General features: G+C 51.7%; 1 protein-coding gene across 1 annotated transcript in view; it reads right to left on the reverse strand.

Annotated features, from left to right (window-relative positions):
* Positions 1-3,514: 3,514 nt before the first annotated feature.
* LEXM (lymphocyte expansion molecule) overlaps positions 3,515-21,748 on the reverse strand; it is a 28,199-nt gene continuing 9,965 nt past the window's right edge. Inside the window, 5 exon segments of the mRNA XM_050963575.1 lie at positions 3,515-3,611; positions 5,284-5,310; positions 5,312-5,397; positions 12,151-12,279; positions 21,240-21,404. Coding sequence (XP_050819532.1) covers positions 3,515-3,611; positions 5,284-5,310; positions 5,312-5,397; positions 12,151-12,279; positions 21,240-21,404 — 504 coding nt within the window.

The following is a 21,748-nucleotide window of genomic DNA, read 5'->3' on the forward strand; positions in this document are numbered from 1 at the left end:
AGACAGTATCAAAAGCTTTACTAAAGTCAAGATATAATAATTGCAGTCATCTTTGTTGTTCCCCTCTCTGCATCTTAAGGACAATCTCTTTTTTTTTTTTTATTAATGTGACCAGTGTTACAAATAGGGTCCAATATGTTCTGGGGTGGTGGATTAATTCTGTCTCCTTAATATACTCTTTAATTATACATTGCAGTGGACTGAAGGCTTCAATGACTTTCTTTTGTTAACTTAGACCTTTTTCTTGATTAGGATGGCATGTAGCTGGGTCTTGGCTGCGAGACTACCTAACTTAAATTTTTCTGAACTGCAGTGAATTTGCCGTTTGCTGGCCCAGTCACCTGAACATCTAAATTCTTTTGGATCAGACTTGCTAGACTTTGATAGCGTTTGGGCTTAGGTCCACAAAAGGGACTTAGGCCCATAGAAAATCACTGGAACACCACTGTGATCTACAAAGCCATGTTAGGTGCCTGTGCTCCTATACAAGGAATAGTGAGAGAGAGGCACCTTAGAATGAAATCCACAAAGCCAGCATGCTGGGCGGGGAATTAACTAAGGTAGCCAAAGGAAGATATTGATGAGAGGGGTGTGTCCTAAACCCTGCTCCTCTCACAGAGATAGGTGTCTATTTCTGTCTGTGATCCATGAACTAGAGGAAGATAGGTGCTCCTCTGCCTAAGTCATGTGTGGGGCCTGATCTGGTAGCCGTGCTCACTGGCTACCTAACTATACAAAACAGCTGGCAGGGGGAGGACTTCCCTTATGAGCTTTAGCCTAAGAGCTAGAGCAGGGGTCCCCAACGCGGTGCCTGTGGGCGCCATGGCGCCTGCGGGGGCATCTTAAAATGCCCGTGTCCTGGCCCTCGGGAGAGCACTCGCCGAAATGCCGCTGCGGCTTTTCAGTGGGGACGCCTCTCAATGATGATGCTTGTCGCTGACAAGTGATGTCATCAAGCGGCGTCGCCGCCGAAATGCAGCTGAAATTCGGCGGCATTTTGGTGGGTGCTCCACCGCCATAGTGGTCCTTCGGCTGGCGCCCGTGATCCAAAAAGGTTGGGGACCACTGAGCTAGAGCATTCTGTCAGAATGTGGGAGACCACTGGTTCAAATGGCCCCTTTGCTTGATCAGAAGGGATTTGAATAGAGATCTGTCAACTCTCAGGGGAATGCCCCAGCCACTGGGCTATAGAGTCATTCTCACTCACTCTGGCCCAATTAATACTTAGTTACACAATTAATAGAGTTAGGGAGCCCTACATTGGAATATTCTATAGTGCAGTGATTCAGCCACTCAGCTGAGAGTTGAGGGGAGGTCCCTTTTCAAATCTCTTCTCCTCAGGCAGAGGGAGAACTAGAAAGTGGTCTCCCACATCCTGAGTGAGTGCTGTAACCACTGAGCTAAAGGTGACAAGGGAGGTACTCCCCACCCCATTTTGTGTGGGGCTGGGCAGCTTCTGAGTATGCTTACCGGATCAGGCCCCACACACGACTTAGGCAAAGAAGCACCTATCTTTCCTCTGCAATCCTTGTGCATCACTCTGGAGCTTAGGCTGCGGTTGGTGCCTGGACACCTAGAGCAAGGCAGAAGTGTGCATGTCCAGAGGCAGAAACAGACACCTAGGGAACTTCTACTGCAAAAGCTTAGGTGCCAAGTGAGTTTCGGCGCCTACAGGGTTGAACGTAACCAAGTGAGGGTTTTGTGGATCACAGTGGTGCCTAAACATGGGGAGTAGGTGCCTAAGTATCATTGTGGATCTCGGCCTTGATTCCTATGTTACACCACCAGTTCTGTAGCCTGCAATTTCACACTAAATAATACAGATACTTCCATCCTACTCTCCCGCCAGGGACCAACCTTTTCCTTAACTCATTCTATTACAGTAATCTGCATTTCTTTCATTCACCCTGTTTTTACCTGTGTTCAGTTATGCCTTGCACCACAGAGTAATTGCAGAGTAATTAGCATATTTAATCAGCCACAATTGACATCTAATTACAATTAAACTTAATTATTCCAGTTGGGTATACACATCATTATTAGACTTTGCAAAGTTTAACACTGAGCAGCCCAGATATTTTTATTACTGCTCACTTTCTCCAGTAACTACCCATACTCATTTTCACTTACCAACCAACAACCACCTTTTTGGTCTTCTTCATGGCCTCTAGGATTAACTTCTTACTGAATTTATAAGCTGCCCAATGATATCGCTAAGCATATCGCTACTGCCACTGTGCTCCTCCTAATCCACTAGCTCCACAGCAGGCCTTGTCTGGACCGGCCAGTCATACAACAAAACAATATTTTATGCTTATGTAAAACCTTTCAGCTGAAGTGTTTCGCAATCTCTACCAATATGCCTGGATTACAGGTAGATGCAACTATTTGCACATGAAAAGTCTAGACGAGTTGGGAAGCGCAGTACAACTTCTACCAATTGGTTACCTATAAAAACCAAGTAAAAAATGTTAAACACAACCATTGATCTCCCCTCTCCCTGTCAATGATTCGTATCTATGAGCTTTGAATTGGAGGGATTCGCAGTTAGCCCTATTGATTTGACAGCCAGCCCTTTTCTAACATGTCTGCAATTGATAGCATACAAACTAGTCTGGTAGTTAGAGTGTGAAGGCATGAGTTTCGGCTTCTAGTCTCCCTTCTGAAACGGATGTGTTGTGTGACTTGGGTCAGTCATGTTCCTTCTCCGTCTGTTACCTTTTATGAAAAACAGGGAAATACTTAATATTTTATTTGCTTTAAAGCAGTGGTAAGTATCTTTATTTTCAGAAAAAAACAAAACGAAATGAAATATTGTTATATATTCACTTCTAATCTGCGTAAAACTACTGCTTTGTGTTGGCAGGTTTACTACGAAAAAATCTATTTTACTGATAAAGTAGATGATTTTAGCTTTACCTTCTGAAGTATGCTTTATCTACTTAAACTGCACAGATTCTGGGTAATGTCACTGAAATCTAGATCTGGTGTTTTGGCCACGAAAGTGCTCTCCTTTTTCAATCCATGTAACAGACATCCTTTGAGAATGCAATGTCACTTGAGTTGTACCGACTTTGGCCAATTCTGTTGCTTGAGGTGAGAACAAAAGCCATCAGTGCAATGTACAGAACTTTGCATTTATGGTACAAAAATACATATGCAATTTCTTGAATGAAGCAGTTTGATGGAAAAAGAAATATTTAATATTCAAAGAGCTACCCACCAGCACTCCTATTTTGGGGAAGAAAATATACCTATCTAAAATTCTGCCAGATATCCTCTTCATAAATTACATCATGTATACACAACCAAAAGTGAAAATAACTGTAATCACAGAAAAAAAAAGTAATTAAGATTGTTGGTGGGTTTTAAGTGTGTTGTTGCAGAGTAAAACTGTAGGTTGTTTTAGACTATCTTGACTTATGTGCAGATGTACTATACGTTGCAAGTATTTTCCTTCTTATAACCAATCTTTATTTAACAGTGTCTTCTGCTTTACAGCATGCACTTAGTTTTAAGTAGCAGTAATAGCTTGTGCAGAGGTATCTGAATCACTTGTAGCAGAAACCAAATTGTTCCAGTGCCCTCTATTAACAGGGTTGATCCACTGTCTGTAAAAGGGGAGGAAAAAACAAGTAGACTCAAATTATTGACTGTATTACTCTTTCTTTAGTCTTAGCTTGTGTTGAGGAAAATGAAGTTATTACAAGCTTGACTGTTAACTACAGAGTGAACAGCTACGAGAGAGTGAAAGCTGGATTCTCTTACATCATCTCAAGCTGTGTTAGCGAACTCTAGTTGCAACACCACAAAATGCTGCCCTCAGTTACACCTTTGCAACCCCAGCACAGATGACAGTCAAACAACTGTTTTAGAGCTCAAGAGAGGAAAACATAAACAAACTGTAACAGAACTATGATAGACCTTTATTCCGTCCTACAACAGAACCTTGCTAATCCTCACTCCGAAGCAGAGAACTGCAGTGAGGTCTCATAACTAATAATACCTCCCTATGGTGGGGCAGATCCTCACCCGGCTCAGGAAGGGTTAAATAACTCCTCTGGGCATAATCAGTCTCAACCTGGTACACCTGTGAGGCTTGTCAAGCCTGCAAAGGTGTGAGTCCTTAAAAAGGAGGATCCAAACCCAGGCTGAGGTTGGCACTGAAGTGAGTAAAGCTTGATCAGGGAGCTCCCTATGCCCACCAACCAGGTACTGTTTATCAGGAAAGCTGCTGAATTGCCTCTGCTGTCCGGTCCCCTTTAAAGAAGTAGAGGGGCAATCTTTGCTTAGCTTTCCTATTCAGAGCCCAGGGCCCTCGGACTAGGTCCTTTGGCCATACAAATAGTTAGGATCCTAGTCCCCTCCACACACTCTACTGACCTTTTGCCATGTATGGAACTACAGGGTGAGCCCAGACTGTTTTGTGAGCTGCAGGTCTATTTGGTTTGCTTTTTTTCATTTGGACTGTTATTAGGCCCCCTGGAAGGGAGCATCCTTCCTAAAACAGCTAGCTGGAGGAATATGCCCTGAACTCCCAACCAACTCTACAGCAACATCTGAAGTGAGGGAAGGATATCGGGGGCAACAGAGGCACCAACCATCACCCTGAGGAAGTGCTCTAGTGGTACAACATACCAGGCTAGCTCTTAATGCTTTTCAATCATAGCTCTCAAAGCACTTGACAAAGGAGGTAAGCCTCATTATCCCTGTTTTAAAAGGGGGATTTTGAGGCACGGAGTAATAAAGTGACTTGTTTGAGGTCACCCAGCAACAGGAGTGAGACTAGAACCTACCGGGGCACCTGGGAACCTCTCCACAAAGGTAGACTACAAACTCCTTTCTTTCCTACAAACTATGCAACAGCACCAGAACATGATCTCTTATAAATAGCCCTAAACTGCACTTACCTAAGTAAGAGAACAAGTGACCCTAGCAGGAGTGCCTACCACTTGTTAATGTATTTAGCCTCCTAATACCCCAGGCAGGTAGGGAAGTACCATAAGCCCCATTGTACAGATGAGTAACTGAGACAATGATTAATTAAGTGACTTTGCCAAAGTTTGTAGCAGAACAGGGAATTGAACCCAGTTCTCCTAAGTCCAGGCTCCGGCCTTCATCTCAAGAACTATCTTCCTTCCCAGGAGGCAGAATTTGGGCCCTCACTTAATCGTCAAGAGTCAGTAATTTATACTGGGACTCCTGTTCAATTAGTGAGGTTCTACCATATACCAGTGTTAATAAATCACTAACTTCATGCTGCCAATAGTTCATTTCACTTACAGTAAGTATACATCCCGCTCCAGGTTATTCACACTGGTAAAGTGACCGGTATCTAGTATTCCACTCGCACTTTTCTTGTTTTGTGATGTCATAGCGACCAACACCAACTGGGTTCTGAAAAAAGAAAGTCAGACATGGTTCTGCATCGTTAAAGGTGCAGTTCTTCTTCGAGTGATTGCTCATATCCATTCCAGTTAGGTGTGTGCGCCGCGCGTGCACATTCGTCGGAAAACTTTTACCCTAGCAACTCGGTGGGCCGGCAGGTCGCCCCCTAGAGTGGCGCCATCATGGCGCTTGATATATACTCCTGCCGGCCCACCCGCTCCTCAGTTCCTTCTTACCGCCCGTGTCGGTCGTTGGAACAGTGGAGCGCGGCTTAGCTGACCTCCACTTCCCTAGCTACTCGTAGCTCTCGTATATAGTTATGCAGTTATAATCCTTTTATATATATATTTGCATAGTTATACGTTTTTTCTTTGCTAACATAGTTAGTTTAGTAATTGTTAGCGGGGTTCAGGAAGTAGCCCCTTCCATGAACCCGGTGCCGGAGCCCATGCACGGCTCACCGGGTTTTAAAATGGGCTCGGCCTGCCAGAAGCCGATGCCGAAGGGAGATCCACACGACTCCCGTTTGAAGTGCACTTGACAGCTAAGTGCCCCATTTGCAAGGCTTTTAAGCCGAGAACAAAAAGGAGCGCCGAGCGATGATCAAGCGGCTGGCAGAAGCGCCTCCTCGGCACCGGACCCCGCCGGTACTGCCAAGGCCTTTCGGCACCGGCCGTCGCCGGCACCGAAGTCGACTCGGCACCGCTCCCTTCCTCCGAGGTCGAGACAGCCTACGATTCCTGCTGGTGCCTGATGGCTCCCCGGCACGCGCCGTGGTTGAGCCCCCTGCTCCTGCTGCTTCCGTGCCAACGGCACCGCAGCCAGAGAGCTCGTCTAAGTCGGATCGCCCGGCACCGACACCTGCTGCGGCACCGACGACGTCGGCACCGTCGATCCCGGTCCCACAAGGGCCGTAGAATCCGGTGCCTGACGGCTCCCCGGCACACGCCGTGGTTGAGCTACTGCTCCGGCTGCTTCCGTGCCAACGGCACCGCAGCCAGAGAGCTCGTCTAAGTCGGATTGCCCGGCACCGACACCTCTGAGGCACCGACATCGTCGGCACCGTCGATTCCAGTCCCACAAGGGCCGTAGAATCCGGTGCCTGACGGCTCCCCGGCGCGCGCCGTGGTTGAGCTTATTGCTCCTGCTGCTTCCATGCCGACGGCGCCACAGCCAGACAGCTCATCTAACTCGGATCGCCCGGCACCGACACCTACCGAAGCTCTGACGGCCTCGGTACCGTCGATCCCGGTCCCACGAGGGCCGTCGAATCCGGTGCCTGACAGCTCCCCAGTATGCACTGTGGTTGAGCCTACTGTTCCCTCCACGCCGGAGACATTACCAACGGCGAGGGATCTCATTGCCATGACAGAGTCGATGCTGCCTGACCCCGGCACCGCTGGTGCGGGTAATACAGTCTCTTCATGTGACCGTCCTCTGTCAGCACAGCAGAGCGGCACCGTTCATGATCACGGTCCCGCAGACACTCCAGATCCTGTCGGCACGCCCGACATCACTTGCAGTCCCGGTGCTGTTTTCCTCATCGGTACTGGTCGCACTCACTGCACCGGTCGGTATCCCGTTTGCCGACCCGCTATCGGCACCGTTCCGACTCCCGGCACCGCGACAGGTACCTTGGCTCCTGTAGCCTCTCCCCGAGCCCCGAGATCTCGGTCGACCTCCCGGCACCGTTCTGGTTGCGGGTCTGGATCTCGTTCCAGGTACCTGTACGCCTCCCGGTGCCGGTTCCCGGTGCTGAGTTGGGCAAGGTCCGATAGAGTCAGAGACTCTGCCTGTGCCTTCTTCTAGTACCTCCATGGCCATCCGGACACGCATCCGTGTCATCCCACATGCGCAGATCTTATGCTCAGGACCACGATTCTGATACGATGGCCAGCGGGCGCCAGCCCCGAAACCGAAAGAGGCTTGGCGAATGAACCTGTTTGGCCGCCAGGTGCACTCTGCAGAGGCCCTGCAGCTCTGGGTAGCAAAGCAACAAGCCTTGCTTAGCTGCGATAATTATAGCACCTGGGTGAAGGTAGTTTAGTTTATGGAGTTTCTCCCTCAAAACTCCCGCCAAGAGTTCGCTGCCGTCTTGGAGGACGGGGGGAAAAAAGGTACCCAGAGCGTCCCTCCAGGCCTCGTTGGACGCAGCAGACTCTGCAGCCAGGACTCTGGCCTTTGGTGTCGCCATGAGGTGCATCTCATGGCTTCAGGTTTCAAACCTCCGGCCGGAGCTGCAGTATGCCATTCAGGATTTACCCTTTGTTGGTAAAGGCCTTTTGCGGCAAAGACAGCCCCAGGCTGCCAAGCCTGATGGACAATAGGGTCCTAATGCGCTCTCTCAGCATGCATATGCCAGCGACCAAACGCAGGCCTTTCTCTCCCCAGCCGCCATACTCTGTGCCTGGCCAGAGACAGGACTTTGGCAAACGGCGAGGCCAAGGTGGTCGCAGACGAACGTCAGGACCCCTAAAGAGCCAAGGTCAAGGTCCCTCGCAATTACCACTGGGACCAAAGACGAACCTTCCAAGGTGCGCCTGAGGGCAGTGTACCAGTCACAGGCCGGGATCCCAATCCCGCTTTCTCCTGGCGTGGCCCCAGTTAATTTCAGATCGCTGGATCCTGCGCACGGTGGAGCATAGGTACCACCTCTAATTTGTTCCAGCCCTGTCCCCCTTTAGGGACCCCTCTCACGAGCAATTCCTCGTACAAGAGGTGCAGACGCCAATGGACGAAAGGGGCAAGGGGTTTTACTCCCGTTATGCCCTAGTCCCCCACTCGAACGCAGGTCTCAGACCTTCCTAGGCCTGCACGGACTCAACCGGTTTAGGATAAGGTTGAAGTTCCGCACGGTATCCCTGGGAACCATTATTCCATCCTTGCCTCCTGGGGGCTACTATGCCGCCCTGGATATGAAGGACGCATACTTTCGCAACGCCATCATACCTCCGCTTTCTAGCCAACTGTCAGTACTTCTGGTTTACGGCCATAGTCGCCGCCTACCTTCGCTGATGTCGGATATGCGTTTTTCCGTATCTGGACGATTCGCTTATCCGAGGAGACTCTGAGACACAAACCACTCAGCGCGTGGGCATCGTCACGGTCTTATTCACAGGTCAAGGCCTGATGATTACTATAGAGCAATCCACTCTGGTTCCCACGCAGAGGTTGGACTTCCTAGGGGCTATCCTGGTCTCCTACCTAGCCGGAGCCTGCTTATCACAACTGCGGTTTTAGGCGATGGCAACATTCATCTGAGGTCTGCAGGCTTTCCCAACGACCTCGGCTCGTACTTGTCTCAGTCTCCTGGGTCCATGGTTGCCCGCAAGTTTGTAACCAAACACGCCAAGCTCCGCCTCCGTCCTCTCCAAGTCCGGCTCACCTCGGCGTACCACCCGGACAGGGAGCCGATGGTCATGGTAGTCACCGTTCCCTCGAGCACCTTAGGCTCCCTAGAGTGGTGGCTAACTCCCTCCCTGGTGTGGGCAGGGATGCGGTTTCATCCGCCCCAGTCCTCACTGCCCCTGACGACGGACGCGTCATCTCTCTGCTCAAGTGCTCATGGTCACCTCCGAGCTTAAGGCCTTTGGTCTTCTCGGGAGCTGGCATTCCACATCAATGCTCCAAAAATCAGAGTAGTCCGCCTGGCGTGCCAGGGGTTCCAGCGGCAGCTGCGAGGCCGTTGTATCTCGGTGTTTACAGCCAACACAGTGGCCATGTGCTTCATAAATATCCAGGGAGGGACATGGTCCTCCCCCCCCTTTTTGTCAGGAGGCCATCCATTTCCGGGACTTTTGCATAGCCCACTCGATGGAGCTGGTGACGTCCTTTCTCCCAGGCGTTCGGAACGTCTTGGCGCTTTGACTCAGCAGGTCTTTCCTGTCTTACGAGTGATCACTTTGCCCCATGTGAGGCGTTCTGCTTTCCAGAAGCGGAGAGGTTTCCTCACATAGACCTGTTCGCTCACCGCGAGAGCAGAAAATGCCAGATGTTCTGCTCCTTCCAAGGTCTCTCCTCGGGATCGATCTTGGACGCATTCCTGATGCCGTGGAAAGGCCAACTCCATTATGCCTTCCCACTGTTCCCACTGGTTCATTAGGTCCTGCTCAAACTCCGCAGGGGTGGAGCGCGCATCATCATGATCACTCCAGAGTGGTCCAGGCAGCACTGATATACCACGTTGCTCGACCTGTCAATAACAGACCCAATTACCCTGCCACCCCACCCAGACCTCATCACTCAGGGCAACGACAGGCTTCGTCACTCGGACCTGCAGCCTCTTCGCCTCACGGTGTGGCTGCTGCGTAACTGAGCCGGGGTGACAGGAAGCCCTCCACCTGGTCATCGTACCGGGCCAGGTGGAAGCGTTTCTTCTACAGCTGCAATACGCTCAATCTTGCTCCTGCTGAGGTCTCGATCCCCTCTATTTGGCCTGCCTCTGGCCTTCAGCGGCAGGACCTGGCGGTATCATCGTGAGGATACACTCAGCAGCCATCTCTACCTTCCAGCCAGGCTAAGGTGGACGTTCCGTGTTCTCACGCTCTATGGGTTCGAGATCCCTCAAGGGCTTGGAGAGCTTGCACCCTCGGGTGCGCCGCCCAGCCCCAACCTGGGACCTCAACCTAGTTTTAACCAGACTTATGTCTCCCCCAGTCGAGCCGTTCACGACTGGCCCTCTGCTATACCTGTCTTGGACGACAACTTTCCTCGTAGCTGTTACATCGGCCAGATGGGTCTCCGAGCTCAGAGCTCTTACGGTGGTTCCGCCGTACACTAGGTTTCACAAAGACAAGGTGCAGTTATGACCGCACCCAGCTTTCCTCCCTAAGGTGGTTTCGGCCTTTCATGTTACCCACAGCTCAACGCAATGGGCACAACCATTGCACTCCTTGGACATCTGTGGAGTGCTCGCATTTATATTGCGCTGCCAGAACCATTTCGTAAGGTGCCCCAGCTCTGTCACAGTAGCGGGCCAAAGGGAGGGCTTGCTTGTTTTCCTCTCAAAGGATCTCATCTTGGGTGATGGCGGACTTCCGCACTTGTTATGATTTGGCTCATATTTCCCCAAGCCACATCATCGTACAGTCTACCAGGGTTCAGGCTTCATCTGCCGCCTTGCTGGCTCGTGTTCTTACCCACGAGATCTGTCGCGCAGCTCCGTTGGTCCTTGGTCCATACCTTTGCTTCGCAGTATGCCCTGGTTCAACAGTCAAGAGATGCTGTAGCCTCTGGCTCAGCAGTTTTCATTCTGCCACATTTCACTCCGACCCCACCGCCTATGTAAGGCTTGGGATTCACCTAACTGGAATGGATATGAGCAATCACTCGAAGAAGAAAAGACGGTTACTCACCTTTGTAACTGTTGTTCTTCGAGATGTGTTGCTCATATCCATTCCACACCCGCCCTCCTTCCCCACTGTCGGAGTAGCCGGCAAGAAGGAACTGAGGAGCGGGTGGGCCGGCAGGAGTATATATCAAGCGCCATGATGGCGCCACTCTAGGGGGCGACCTGCCGGCCCACCGAGTTGCTAGGGTAAAAGTTTTCCGACGAATGTGCACGCGCGGCGCACACATCTAACTGGAATGGATATGAGCAACACATCTCAAAGAACAACAGTTACAAAGGTGAGTAACCGTCTTTTATGCACACACCAGTGAAGTTCTGCCTGTGACTATAGTGGCAACAGGATCAGGGCCTCAGTTTGAAAACAAGAATCTGGAATATTGAACAACAATCACCAGCACCACCTCTTGTATTTGAGAATGGAAGAATTAGGGCCTGATCCTTCCATTTAGGTTCAGAGTCTATACAACAACCATCATAATCAGATCTTACAGTTCTAATTTCCCTGAAGACATTGGGCACCATTCCCTTGAAATATGATCTTCCCGAACAGCCTACAACTTAGCTCTAGTCAAGTTATAGCAATGTTACCACTGTAATTTAATCTGTGGAGTTCCTGCATCAATTACAAAGAAGTCTTCATCCTTGATCTTTTTCAAATTGCCTGTTGCCTGCTTTTCTGCATAAAGGCAGGAAACTGCATGGGAGTCTGCTCCTCATCCCTAACCACAGGGACTACTTCACATTAAAGCTTTTCCTGACTTCTTTGAGCCGTTCAGGCTTTGTTCTACTTCGCTAAGGGAAACTTGAGACGATTATTACTACAGATGACATAAGAAAGAGCATTAAGGGAAGGAGCAGTTACCAGCACCATCCCTTCAGCACTCTGCTGCTAAAAGAACATTCCTGAAATACAATCACTTGGCTGGAGAGCAGTAACCACTTGGCACACGGCATAACTGATGAGGGAGGAGAAAGATGTGCAGGGGATTTTGGCTAAGGAGGCAGAGCCAAACCTCTTTCTCTTATAAAAAGTACCACAGAGTCTCTAATGTCCATACCAACAATGTCGTTTCCAGTGCTGTTGTAGCTGTGTTGGTCCCAGAATATGAGAGAGAAAAGGTGGGTGAGGTAATAGCTTTTATTGAACCATCCTCTGTTGGTGAAAGAGACAAGCTTTTGAGCTGAACAGAGCTCTTCAGCTCTGAAAAAAAGGCTTGTATAGCTCGAAAGCTTGTCTGTGTCTCTGAAACCTGTTTATGGACAAAGCTGCAGAGCAGAATTCTTTGGGTTAGGAGGATTTGGACCTCCAGCGGAAAGATCAGTAAAGAATATGAGTGTGTCGTGGAAGAAGCAGACAGCATGAATATTTTCATGCACCTACATCTATTCCTACCATAGATTTTTCCACTTACCGTGTTTCCAATAAAGAGGCGGTATGCTTTCCTGTCAACTCTTTTTGCAGATGACCAAAATGGAGGTTGATTGATGTATTCTGATCGCTTCACGGTTTTTGGATCATGTGAGCCTGGCCCTACAGCATACTACAACAAAGTGACAACCAGTAAATCATTGCTGTACTTACGTATGTACCTAACTCATGCTTAAAGTTAGGCACGTGCTTAAGTAACTTGCTGAATTGGAGCCTCAGTTAATTCTGTTGTATTCTTCTAGTAGCCACAGAACTGAGAGGCTGCTTCGTGAGAAGTATTGAGTGCAGGAAACAGTCATGGCTGTGCTGCAGTGATGGGAAAAAGCACACCAGAAACGTGAGAGACAAAAGGAGCAGCATGCTGGAAATGAGACCATCGCGTGTGCTAAGCCTCCAACCTGCTATTTGCAGTTGGAATTCAGTAGAGTGACCCACCACTCCTTTGTTAACAACTGTGGTGTAGATATCCACCTTTACTCATACGCAACATCCTGTCATATAGGTGTGGTATGGGCCTGCCCCTTCTCCTGCTCCCATTGAATTCAGAGGGAGCTTTGCAATGCAGCTTGAATCTGAAATGGTACTATGCAAAAAAACTCCTTTGTTTGCCAGAATGGTGACAGGGAATGGCTCATTTGATGATTACCTGGTCTGCTCATTCCCTCTGAAGCACCTGGCATTGGCCACTGTCAGAAGACAGGATACTGGGCTAGATGGACCTATGGACTGACCCAAGATGGCCTTTCTTATGTATGTTCTTATGTTCTCCTTACTTCAACCAATTTATTCCCCACGTGAATTCAGTATCATATTGGCTGATGTTTGTGACTGTCAAATTGTTAACTATTCTTTAATCCTCTTAGCCATGAAGACCCAACACAGCTGAGAGACAGTGATCTGGATTCTAGTCCTTCTCATGTACCAACAAAATCATTAGCTAAATTCCAGTGCTAGATCTTTATTGTTGATGATGTATGAGGAAGAAAGAACTAAGTTTGACCCTCAGGTCCCAGGGTGAGTTTGCAATGTGAGTGGTTAGATAAACTATCTTTTCACTTATAATCTGAGCAGATTTGTTTTTCTTCGAGTGGTTGTTCATGTCCATTCAAAGTAGGTGCGCGCGCGCGCTGCGTGCATGCCAGCCGGAAGATTTTCCCCTAGCAGCGTCCGTAGGGTGGGCCCTGGCGCACCCTGGAGTGGCGCCACTACGGCGCCCTATAAAGGGGTCCGCCAACCCTCCACCCCCTCAGTTTCTTCTTACTGCCGGTGATGGCTAGCTGGAACTTCTCTTGCGCATAGCAAGTTAGCAGTGTCCTATCCTTGTGTATAGTCCGTGTATATAGTTACATTATAGTTAGTTTACTTAGGTCATTGTATATAGTTCTTGGTAGTTGGGGGGTCCCCCCCAAGTTTTCGTCGCCTGCTGGGGCATGCCTGGGTCTCCTGGGTTTAAACTCTGCAAGGACTGCGGGAAATTCATGCCCAAGAGTGACCCGCAATCTGCTTGTTTGAGGTGCCTCGGAGAGAGCCACCAAAAGGACCCGAGCTCTATCTGCAGAGGCTTCCGCCCGAGAACTCTCAAAGACAGAGCTCAAAGACTTAGAGTCTTCCTGATGGAGGCTGCCCTGCGGGCACCCTCGGACCCGGAACCGGCCGAGGCGGTGCCCAGCACGTCTTCCTCGGTGCAGAGCGCCCCAGCACCGGCATCAGGACTTAGGGCCCAGCCCAAATCATCTAAAACCCGGCACCGGACAGAGTCGGGTCATAGGAAGTCGGCCTCAGTGCGGCACCACTCACCGTCATCGGTGCCCGCTAAGAAGATAAAGCCGGTGAGGGAACGGTCACCCCACCAGGACCCAAGGCTGATGCTGTCTGCGGGTGCAAGCGGACAGGCTGGGCTACAGCCCTCGGCTGCTCCGTCGACTCCCGTACCGCAGAGAAGGCAGTCGAGTCCGGACCAGTCTAGATCCGCGGACCTCAGCGGAGATTTGCGCCTCCCTTCGACACCAGAGGCATTCAAGGCAGCCTCAGACTTGATGGGACTCCTAGCACCGGCCTCCCCGCACCGTAGGGAGTTGCCTACAGCAGCCCGTCCCCCAGTACAATCAAGGGGCAAGCCAGCCATGCTGTAGCCTGATAAGAGGCTCCCCGCCGCCTCAGCATTGCTCTCCAATGGCACCAGGTGCTGCCCCTCCCAGATCCTCATAATCAGAGACTTCAGATTCAGAGGCAGACTCCTACCGCTCCAGCCGGTCGCGGAGCAGGAGATCAGTTTCGGGGTCGAGCCACCAGCATCACCCACAGTGGCAGCAGCAATGGAATCCGCCCTCGCAGTGGCTGTTTTGGACCCCCTGGGCCTACCACCAGTCGGTAGGCCAGGCATTTGGTCCTCGATCAAGGTTGGCCTCGGTCTCCTCGGCGTCGGTGGCTTCAGCGCAGCTGCCTCCTCCACCAGCACCATCGCCGGGCAGGGGTGTGCAATATCCAAGTTCAGCACCCTCTAACCCGGCAGCGACACCAGCAGCGGCTACAGTTCGGGCTCAGCAGGCACCACCCGATACGCCAAGCCGCTCACTGGCAACCCCGGTACCAGTTGCGGTGCTGCATTTAGAATCGGAACCGGCCCCGCAACCTCAGTACCGTGTGCCGCAGGACCCCGAAGGACTGCACGCACCAGAGGAAGGGCTGATCCATGTAATTTCCTTGTCTTCCTCCCCGGACGAAGCAGTCTCAGGCACAGCTGCGGCACCGGCCCTGGAGGACACTCGAATCCTCCAACAACTGCTCCGGCGAGCAGCTCAGAGCCTCGCAATTCAAGCTGAGGAAATCGAGGTGGACACGGACCCTGTAGTAGACATCCTGGCTCCCTCATGGCCATCCAGGGTGGCTCTCCCACTGATAAAGACCATAATGGATACGTCCCTCACCTTATGGCAAACGCCAGCCTCACTGGCCCCTACTGCCAAGAGAATGGAGCGGCACTATTTCGTCCCCTCTAAAGGACACGAACACTTGTACACTCACCCCCCCACCCCCCCCAGGCTCCCTGGTGCTGGATGTGGCCAACCAGCAGGAGCGTCAAGGGTGTCAGGGGTCAACATCAAAGAGCAGGACGCTAAAAGACTCAACCTCTTTGGCAGAAAAGTGTACTCCACGGCAGGCCTCCAACTCCGCATTGCCAACCAACAGGAAATTGTAAGTCGATATGGACATAACACGTGTTCAACCATGTCGAAGTTTACGGAGCTCCTTCCCCAGGACTCGAGGTCAGAGTTTTCGGCCCTGTGGAGGAGGGGAAGCTGATCTCCCAAGCCTCTCTCCAGGCTTCCCTAGATGCAGCATACTCAGCCTCGCACACCCTGGCCACAGGCCTGGTCATGCGGCGGGGAGCCTGGCTCCAGGTCTCGGGCCTGCCCTATGAGGTCCAGCAGACCATTCAAGACCTCCCCTTCGAGGGGCAGATGTTGTTTTCAGAAAAGACGGACAAGCGTCTGCATAGCCTAAAGGACTTGCAGGCCATGCTTCGCTCGCTGGGCTTGCATACCTCTGCGACCCAGCGCAGGCAGTTTAGGCTGCAGACAGCCCCACGCCTCTACCAGCCTCAGACTCGCCAGGAGCTGGGGCGCAGGCAGGGCAGAAATAGCAGGAGGCATCACCAACGCCACCCCTCCGGCCAGGTGTCCGGTCAATCGAGACCATCATCGGGGTCTCGACCTCCTATTTGATGATACGGTCAAGGGCGACCTACCTATCGAGACTCTGGATCCTTCTACCCCTACCTTTGGGTCACGTCTGTCCCACTTCTACCATGCCTGGTCCCGAATCACGTCGGACAGCTGGGTGATCCGCATGGTAGAGAGGGGATATTCTACCCAGTTCTCCTCCCTCCCGCCCCACCAGCCCCCCTCCCCGTCCCTCTTCAAGGACCCATCTCACGAGCAACTTCTAAGTCAAGAAGTGAAGTCCCTCATGGAAGCAGGGGCGGTGGAGGAAGTCCCTCGGGAGCTCAGGGGCAAAGGCTTCTACTCCTGGTATTTCCTAATACCGAAAGTGAAAGGGGGCCTGAGACCCATCCTAGACCTGCGGCGGCTGAACAAGTTTGTACGAAATCTCAAGTTCCGCATGGTCTCCCTGTCCTCGATTATTCCCTCCCTGGATCCAGGAGATTGGTATGCCGCCCTCGACTTAAAGGACGCTTATTTCCACATTGCCATAATTCCCCGACACCGTCGGTACCTCAGGTTTGTCGTGGCCGACGCCCATCTGCAGTTCACGGTGCTCCCGTTAGGTCTGTCATCTGCTCCAAGGGTCTTCACGAAGTGCATGGGAGTCGTGGCGGCCTTCCTGCGCAGGCGGGACATCCAGGTATTCCCCTACTTGGACGACTGGCTCATAAAGGGCCACTCCAAGGAGCAGGTGGAGACCCAGGTGTCGTTCATCAGGCGGACCTTTCTCGATCTCGGCCTCCTCTTGAACGAAGCCAAGTCCACCCTGTCTCCGACGCAACGAATAGAGTTCATAGGAGCAGTTCTGGACTCCACCCATGCCAGAGCGTACCTGCCGGAATCCAGGTTCCTTGTGATTTCCGAGCTCATCCTCGGACTGCACCGCGCCCCGATTACCATGGCGCGAGTTTGCATCCGGCTGTTGGGTCTCATGGCGGCGTGCACCTATGTGGTAAACCATGCCAGACTCCGGCTTCGCCCGCTGCAGTCCTGGTTAGCGACAGTATATCGCCCAGCCAGGGACCCCTTGGACTCAGTGGTGTCCATTCCCCACTTGGTGCTAAGCTCAGTGCGGTGGTGGCTCGACCCACAGAAAGTGTGCATGGGTATCCCCTTCGCTGCCCCCAACCCTCCCTCTCCCTGGTAACGGATGCCTCGGATCGGGGTTGGGGAGCACATCTGGGACACCTCAGGATGCAGGGTTTGTGGTTGCCGGAGGACCTCGAGTTGCATATCAATGTCAGGGAGCTGAGAGCGATTCGCTTGGCTTGCTTGACCTTCCGGTCCCACCTGGCCGGCAGATGTGTTTCAGTCCTCTCGGACAACACGTCGACAGTCTTTTATATCAACAAACAGGGGGGTGCACGCTCCTCTCCCCTGTGCAGGGAAGCCCTCATGCTGTGGGATTTCTGTGTCCACAATGCTACCCACCTAACAGCGTTCTACCTTCTGGGGGAGCAGAACAGTTTGGCGGACACCCTCAGCCGCTTGTTCCAGGGTCACGAGTGGTCCCTCCGACGGGACGTGGTATGCTCAGTTTTCCAGCTCTGGGGCTTTCCTCGGTTAGACCTGTTCACCTGGAGGGAAAACAGAAAGTGCCAACAGTTCTGCTCCCTCCTGGGCCACAGTCAGGAGTCTCTGTCGGACACGTTCCTACAGTCTTGGAGGGTCGGTCTTCTCTACGCCTTTTCTCCGATCCCCCTGATACACAGAGTGATTTTGAAGATTCACAGGGACCATGCACGGGTAATCCTGATAGCTCCAGCGTGGCCGCACCAACATTGGTACACGTCACTCCTGCACATGTCCATTCAGGCACCCCTGACGTTGCCCCTGCTCCTGGACCTGATCACGCAGGACTGGGGCTCCCTCCGCCACCCGAACCTGGAGTCCCTTCACCTCACAGCATGGATGCTCCATGGCTGAACCTGGTGGAGATGCAGTGCTCCCAGCAGGTCAGACAAGTGCTGCTCGGAAACCATCAGCTAAGGTCATCTACCTGGCCAAATGGAAGCTCTTCTCCATATGGTCGGGTCAGCGAGGTCACAATCCGCTGGGGGTCCCAATCCCCATTGTCTTAGACTATTTGCTCCACCTCAGTCAACTGGGCCTCTCCCTCTCCTCCATTCATGTTCACTTGGTGGCCATCTCGGCTTTCTGTCCAGGAGGGGAGGACTTCGGTGTTTGTGAACTCGCTAGTAGGGCGTTTCCTCAAAGATATAGACAGGCTATTTCCGCATATTCATCAGCCGGCCCCTGCTTGGGACCTGAACCTGGTCCTCTCCTCTCGGGACCTCCCTTTGAGCCTCTGGCTTCGTGCTCCCTGTTGTACTTGTCGTATAAGACCGCCTTCCTGGTGGCGATCACCTCGGCCAGGAGGGTGTCGGAGCTCAGGGTGTTACCATCCGAGCCCCCATACACTGTCTTGTATAAGGACAAGGTCCAACTTAGACCTCACCTAGCTTTCCTACCCAAGGTCGTCTCACAGTTCCACATGGGTCAAGATATTTTTCTCCCGGTGTTTTATCCGAAACCACACTCTTCCACTGAAGAGCGGAGGTTACATTCCCTGGATGTCCGCAGGGCCTTGGCTTTTTACATCGAGCGTACCAAGCCGTTTAGACACTCGACTCAGCTCTTCATCACAGTGGCGGATAGGATGAAGGGGCTCCCGGTCTCCTCTCAGTGAATCTCTTCATGGATCGCGACCTGCATCTGGGAATGCTACTGCATAGCTAAAACCCCTATCCCTCCGGTTCGGCCCATTCCACTAGAGCGCAGGCCTCCTCTGCGGCGTTCCTGGCTTAGATTCCGACTCAGGAGATTTGTACAGCGGCCACGTCGTCCTCCATCCACACATTCTCGTCACACTACGCCATCACGCACCAGGCTAGGGATGATGCAGCCTTTGGTCATGCAGTACTCCAGTCAGCAGTGATCTCCAACCCCAACTCCTAAGGTTAGGCTTGTGAGTCACCTACTTTGAATGGACATGAACAACCACTCAAAGAAGAAAAAACGGTTACTCACCTTTTAGTAACTGTTCTTCGAGATGTGTTGTTCATGTCCATTCCTATACCCACCCTCCTGCCCCTCTGTCGGAGTGCCGGCAAGAAGGAACTGAGGGGGTGGAGGATCGGCGGGTCCCTTTATAGGGCGCCGTAGTGGCGCCACTCCAGGGGGCGCCAGGGCCGACCCTACAGACACTGCTAGGGGAAAATCTTCCAGTTGACGTGCACGCGGCGCACGCACACCTACTTTGAATGGACATGAACAAGACATCTCGAAGAACAACAGTTACTAAAAGGTGGGTAACCATTTTATCTGGAATCACTGGGAGTCTCTAACCATCGAACCCCATGATATTACTTTTAATTCCTATGCTGCAAGGACTTAAGCATGTGCATAACTTTAAGCACATGCTTAAATCCCATGAAAAGCCTCTGTTTAAGGTGAAGCATGTTGTATTGTGCTTTGCTGACTGGGTTGAGATTACTCCAAATTTATCTTAAAGCTGCTGAATCGGGGGCGTAAGTAGTTCCCTGAGCAACATGAGAGCACATTGCAAGATGCTGTCAGCTGGAACCATAAAAATGCCAATTGTAATGACAAGAGCTTAATTTTCAAATAACTTGTGATAAAAATAATAGATGCTAAGAAGCACTTCTTTCAAAATGCACGGCTGAGCAAATGGATGCTGCCATTTTAATTTAGCTCATTGGCTACCAGTGCACGTACAGGTGTGCTATGTTCTGCCAGATGCCGTCCACCGCCCGAGGAGTTCACTTGTAGCCAAGCAACACCCAGCCCGGAGAGGCTTATTGTTATCAGAGTGTGGTTAGTTCTACCATGCTACCTGTTGATTTCAAATTTTACTCAGAAAATGTTAGGTTTATACAATGAATCCTTCCACAATGAACAATAGTTGGTTGTCGGAGGAGAAGGGAATGTAAGGGGCTGAATCACCTTTCCAGGGCTCCTTCGGCTATTTTGTTGTTCTTTCGTTGTCTCCTAATGTACCCACACCTCCAGGTTTCCACTTTATTTGCACCCCTTTTCCCTGAGAATATCTCCTCAGAATCTATCCAGAACAAGGCCCAACCAGCCCTAGCGCTCTCTTTCATGGGATAATGGCCACATCACGCTCACCCCACCCAGAGTGATAACTAGGCTGGGAGCTATTTAACAACCTCATTTATTTTTTTTAATGAATGTAAAGTTTCCAGAGGTTGCAGATTGATGCTGAAGGGCAGCCAGGCTCGTGAGTGCAGACAGGGAGGCCTTTGAATGCCTCCAGGTGTTTCCCCCAAAGCTGTCTCCTCAGCCCCTGGGCTCCTTTAAAATTGCCATGTTAGTTTAAGTCCTCAGTTGGGAGCCTTAAAACTAGCTTCCAACTCAAAAGAGCTGAGAGGAGTCAGCGTGAGAGAAGGAGGAGGAATAAAGGTTTCAGCTGCCTTTGTTAGTAATAATTGAGAAGTAGACGGAAAAGCTCATGAGGCTACTCATTTCCTCCCACTTCAGCCCATCCTGGGCACAGGGATTTCCCTGGTGCTTTTGGTGATGAGCAATCAGCTGGGCACTGGTGCATGGCTGTAACCCCACCCAATCAGAACATGGCTTTGGACAGCTCTGCCCCAGCCCTCCCATGGCAAATTTTGACTGCACAGAGAATCCTCTGCAGGTGACCAGGAAAGGGGAGATAATGCCCTGGCAATGGCTATTCATCCTTCTACATGAGAGCTCTGCAGACCAATCCAGCACCCCTTGTCCCAATCCAGACAGGCTGCTCTTCAACTGCACATTTCACCTGGGGTTGTCCCAGTCCTAGAGGTCCAGGTGGTTTTCCCACCTTTCCCTTTTGCCTCACAGCAGAGCCGTAACAAGGAGTTTTTGTGCCTGAGGCATGGGCCAGCTCCAGGCTCTTAGGCGGCAATTTGGCAGCTGGTCCCTCAGTCCCTGTCAGAGGGAAGGACCCGCTGCCAAATTGCCACCGCTGCTTCATGCATTCTTCAGCGGCAATTCGGTGGTGGGTCCCTGAGCCCCTCTCGGAGAGAAGGACCCACCGCCGAAGAAAGCATGAAGCAGCGGCAGCAATTCAGCAGCGGGTCCTTCCCTCCGACAGGGACTCAGGGACCCACTGCCGAATTGCTGCTGAAGAAGCGGCGGCGGTAGAGCTGCGCCCCTCCGCTTTGCGCACCCAAGGCAAGTGCCTTACTCGCCTCACCTTTGTTATGGCACTGCCTCACCATCTCTGTCAATGCCATGCGGTGTGTGCGCAGCAGATGGCATCCTGCACGGTAACATTTGCAGCAGAGACAGGAGAGGAAAGGACCATGGTGTCACTAACCGTGGCACGTGGACACTGGCTGAGTGTGGCCCAGAAGATCCGCTCCGTGGGGCAGCCGGGGTTCCGAGCGAGGGTGCTGAAAACACCCTTTTTCTTTCTGTCCTTGGTGTCCAGCTCCTCCACAAAGCTCTTGACGTTGCTGGGGCCGAGCTCGATGCATTTCTTCTAAAGAGATGAAAGAGAGGAAGGGATGTCTGCCGCTGCTGGAGAAAATGTAATGCAATTGTCTGGCAAGGCCCTGCAGGTGCCAGCCCCAGGGGCTCTCCTGTATCTCTGCACTCACAGGATCCAATCCAGTCCCCAGGTGAAGCCTGGCAGGGAGAGCCCACTGACTTCAGTGGAGCTCAATAAGGCCCATAGACCCTCATTCAGAGTTCACTGACTACTTGATTCCCTTGTCAGTGACATGGATCACATCTACCCTCCTCCCTGCACAATCTCTGCCCCACCCTGGGCTCTCTAGGGCAGATATCTTCCCAGAGTGTAATAAATGTACTCCACTGCCTTCC

This window comes from Gopherus flavomarginatus, chromosome 7, assembly GCF_025201925.1.
Source record: "Gopherus flavomarginatus isolate rGopFla2 chromosome 7, rGopFla2.mat.asm, whole genome shotgun sequence".
Lineage (NCBI taxonomy): Eukaryota > Metazoa > Chordata > Testudines > Testudinidae > Gopherus > Gopherus flavomarginatus.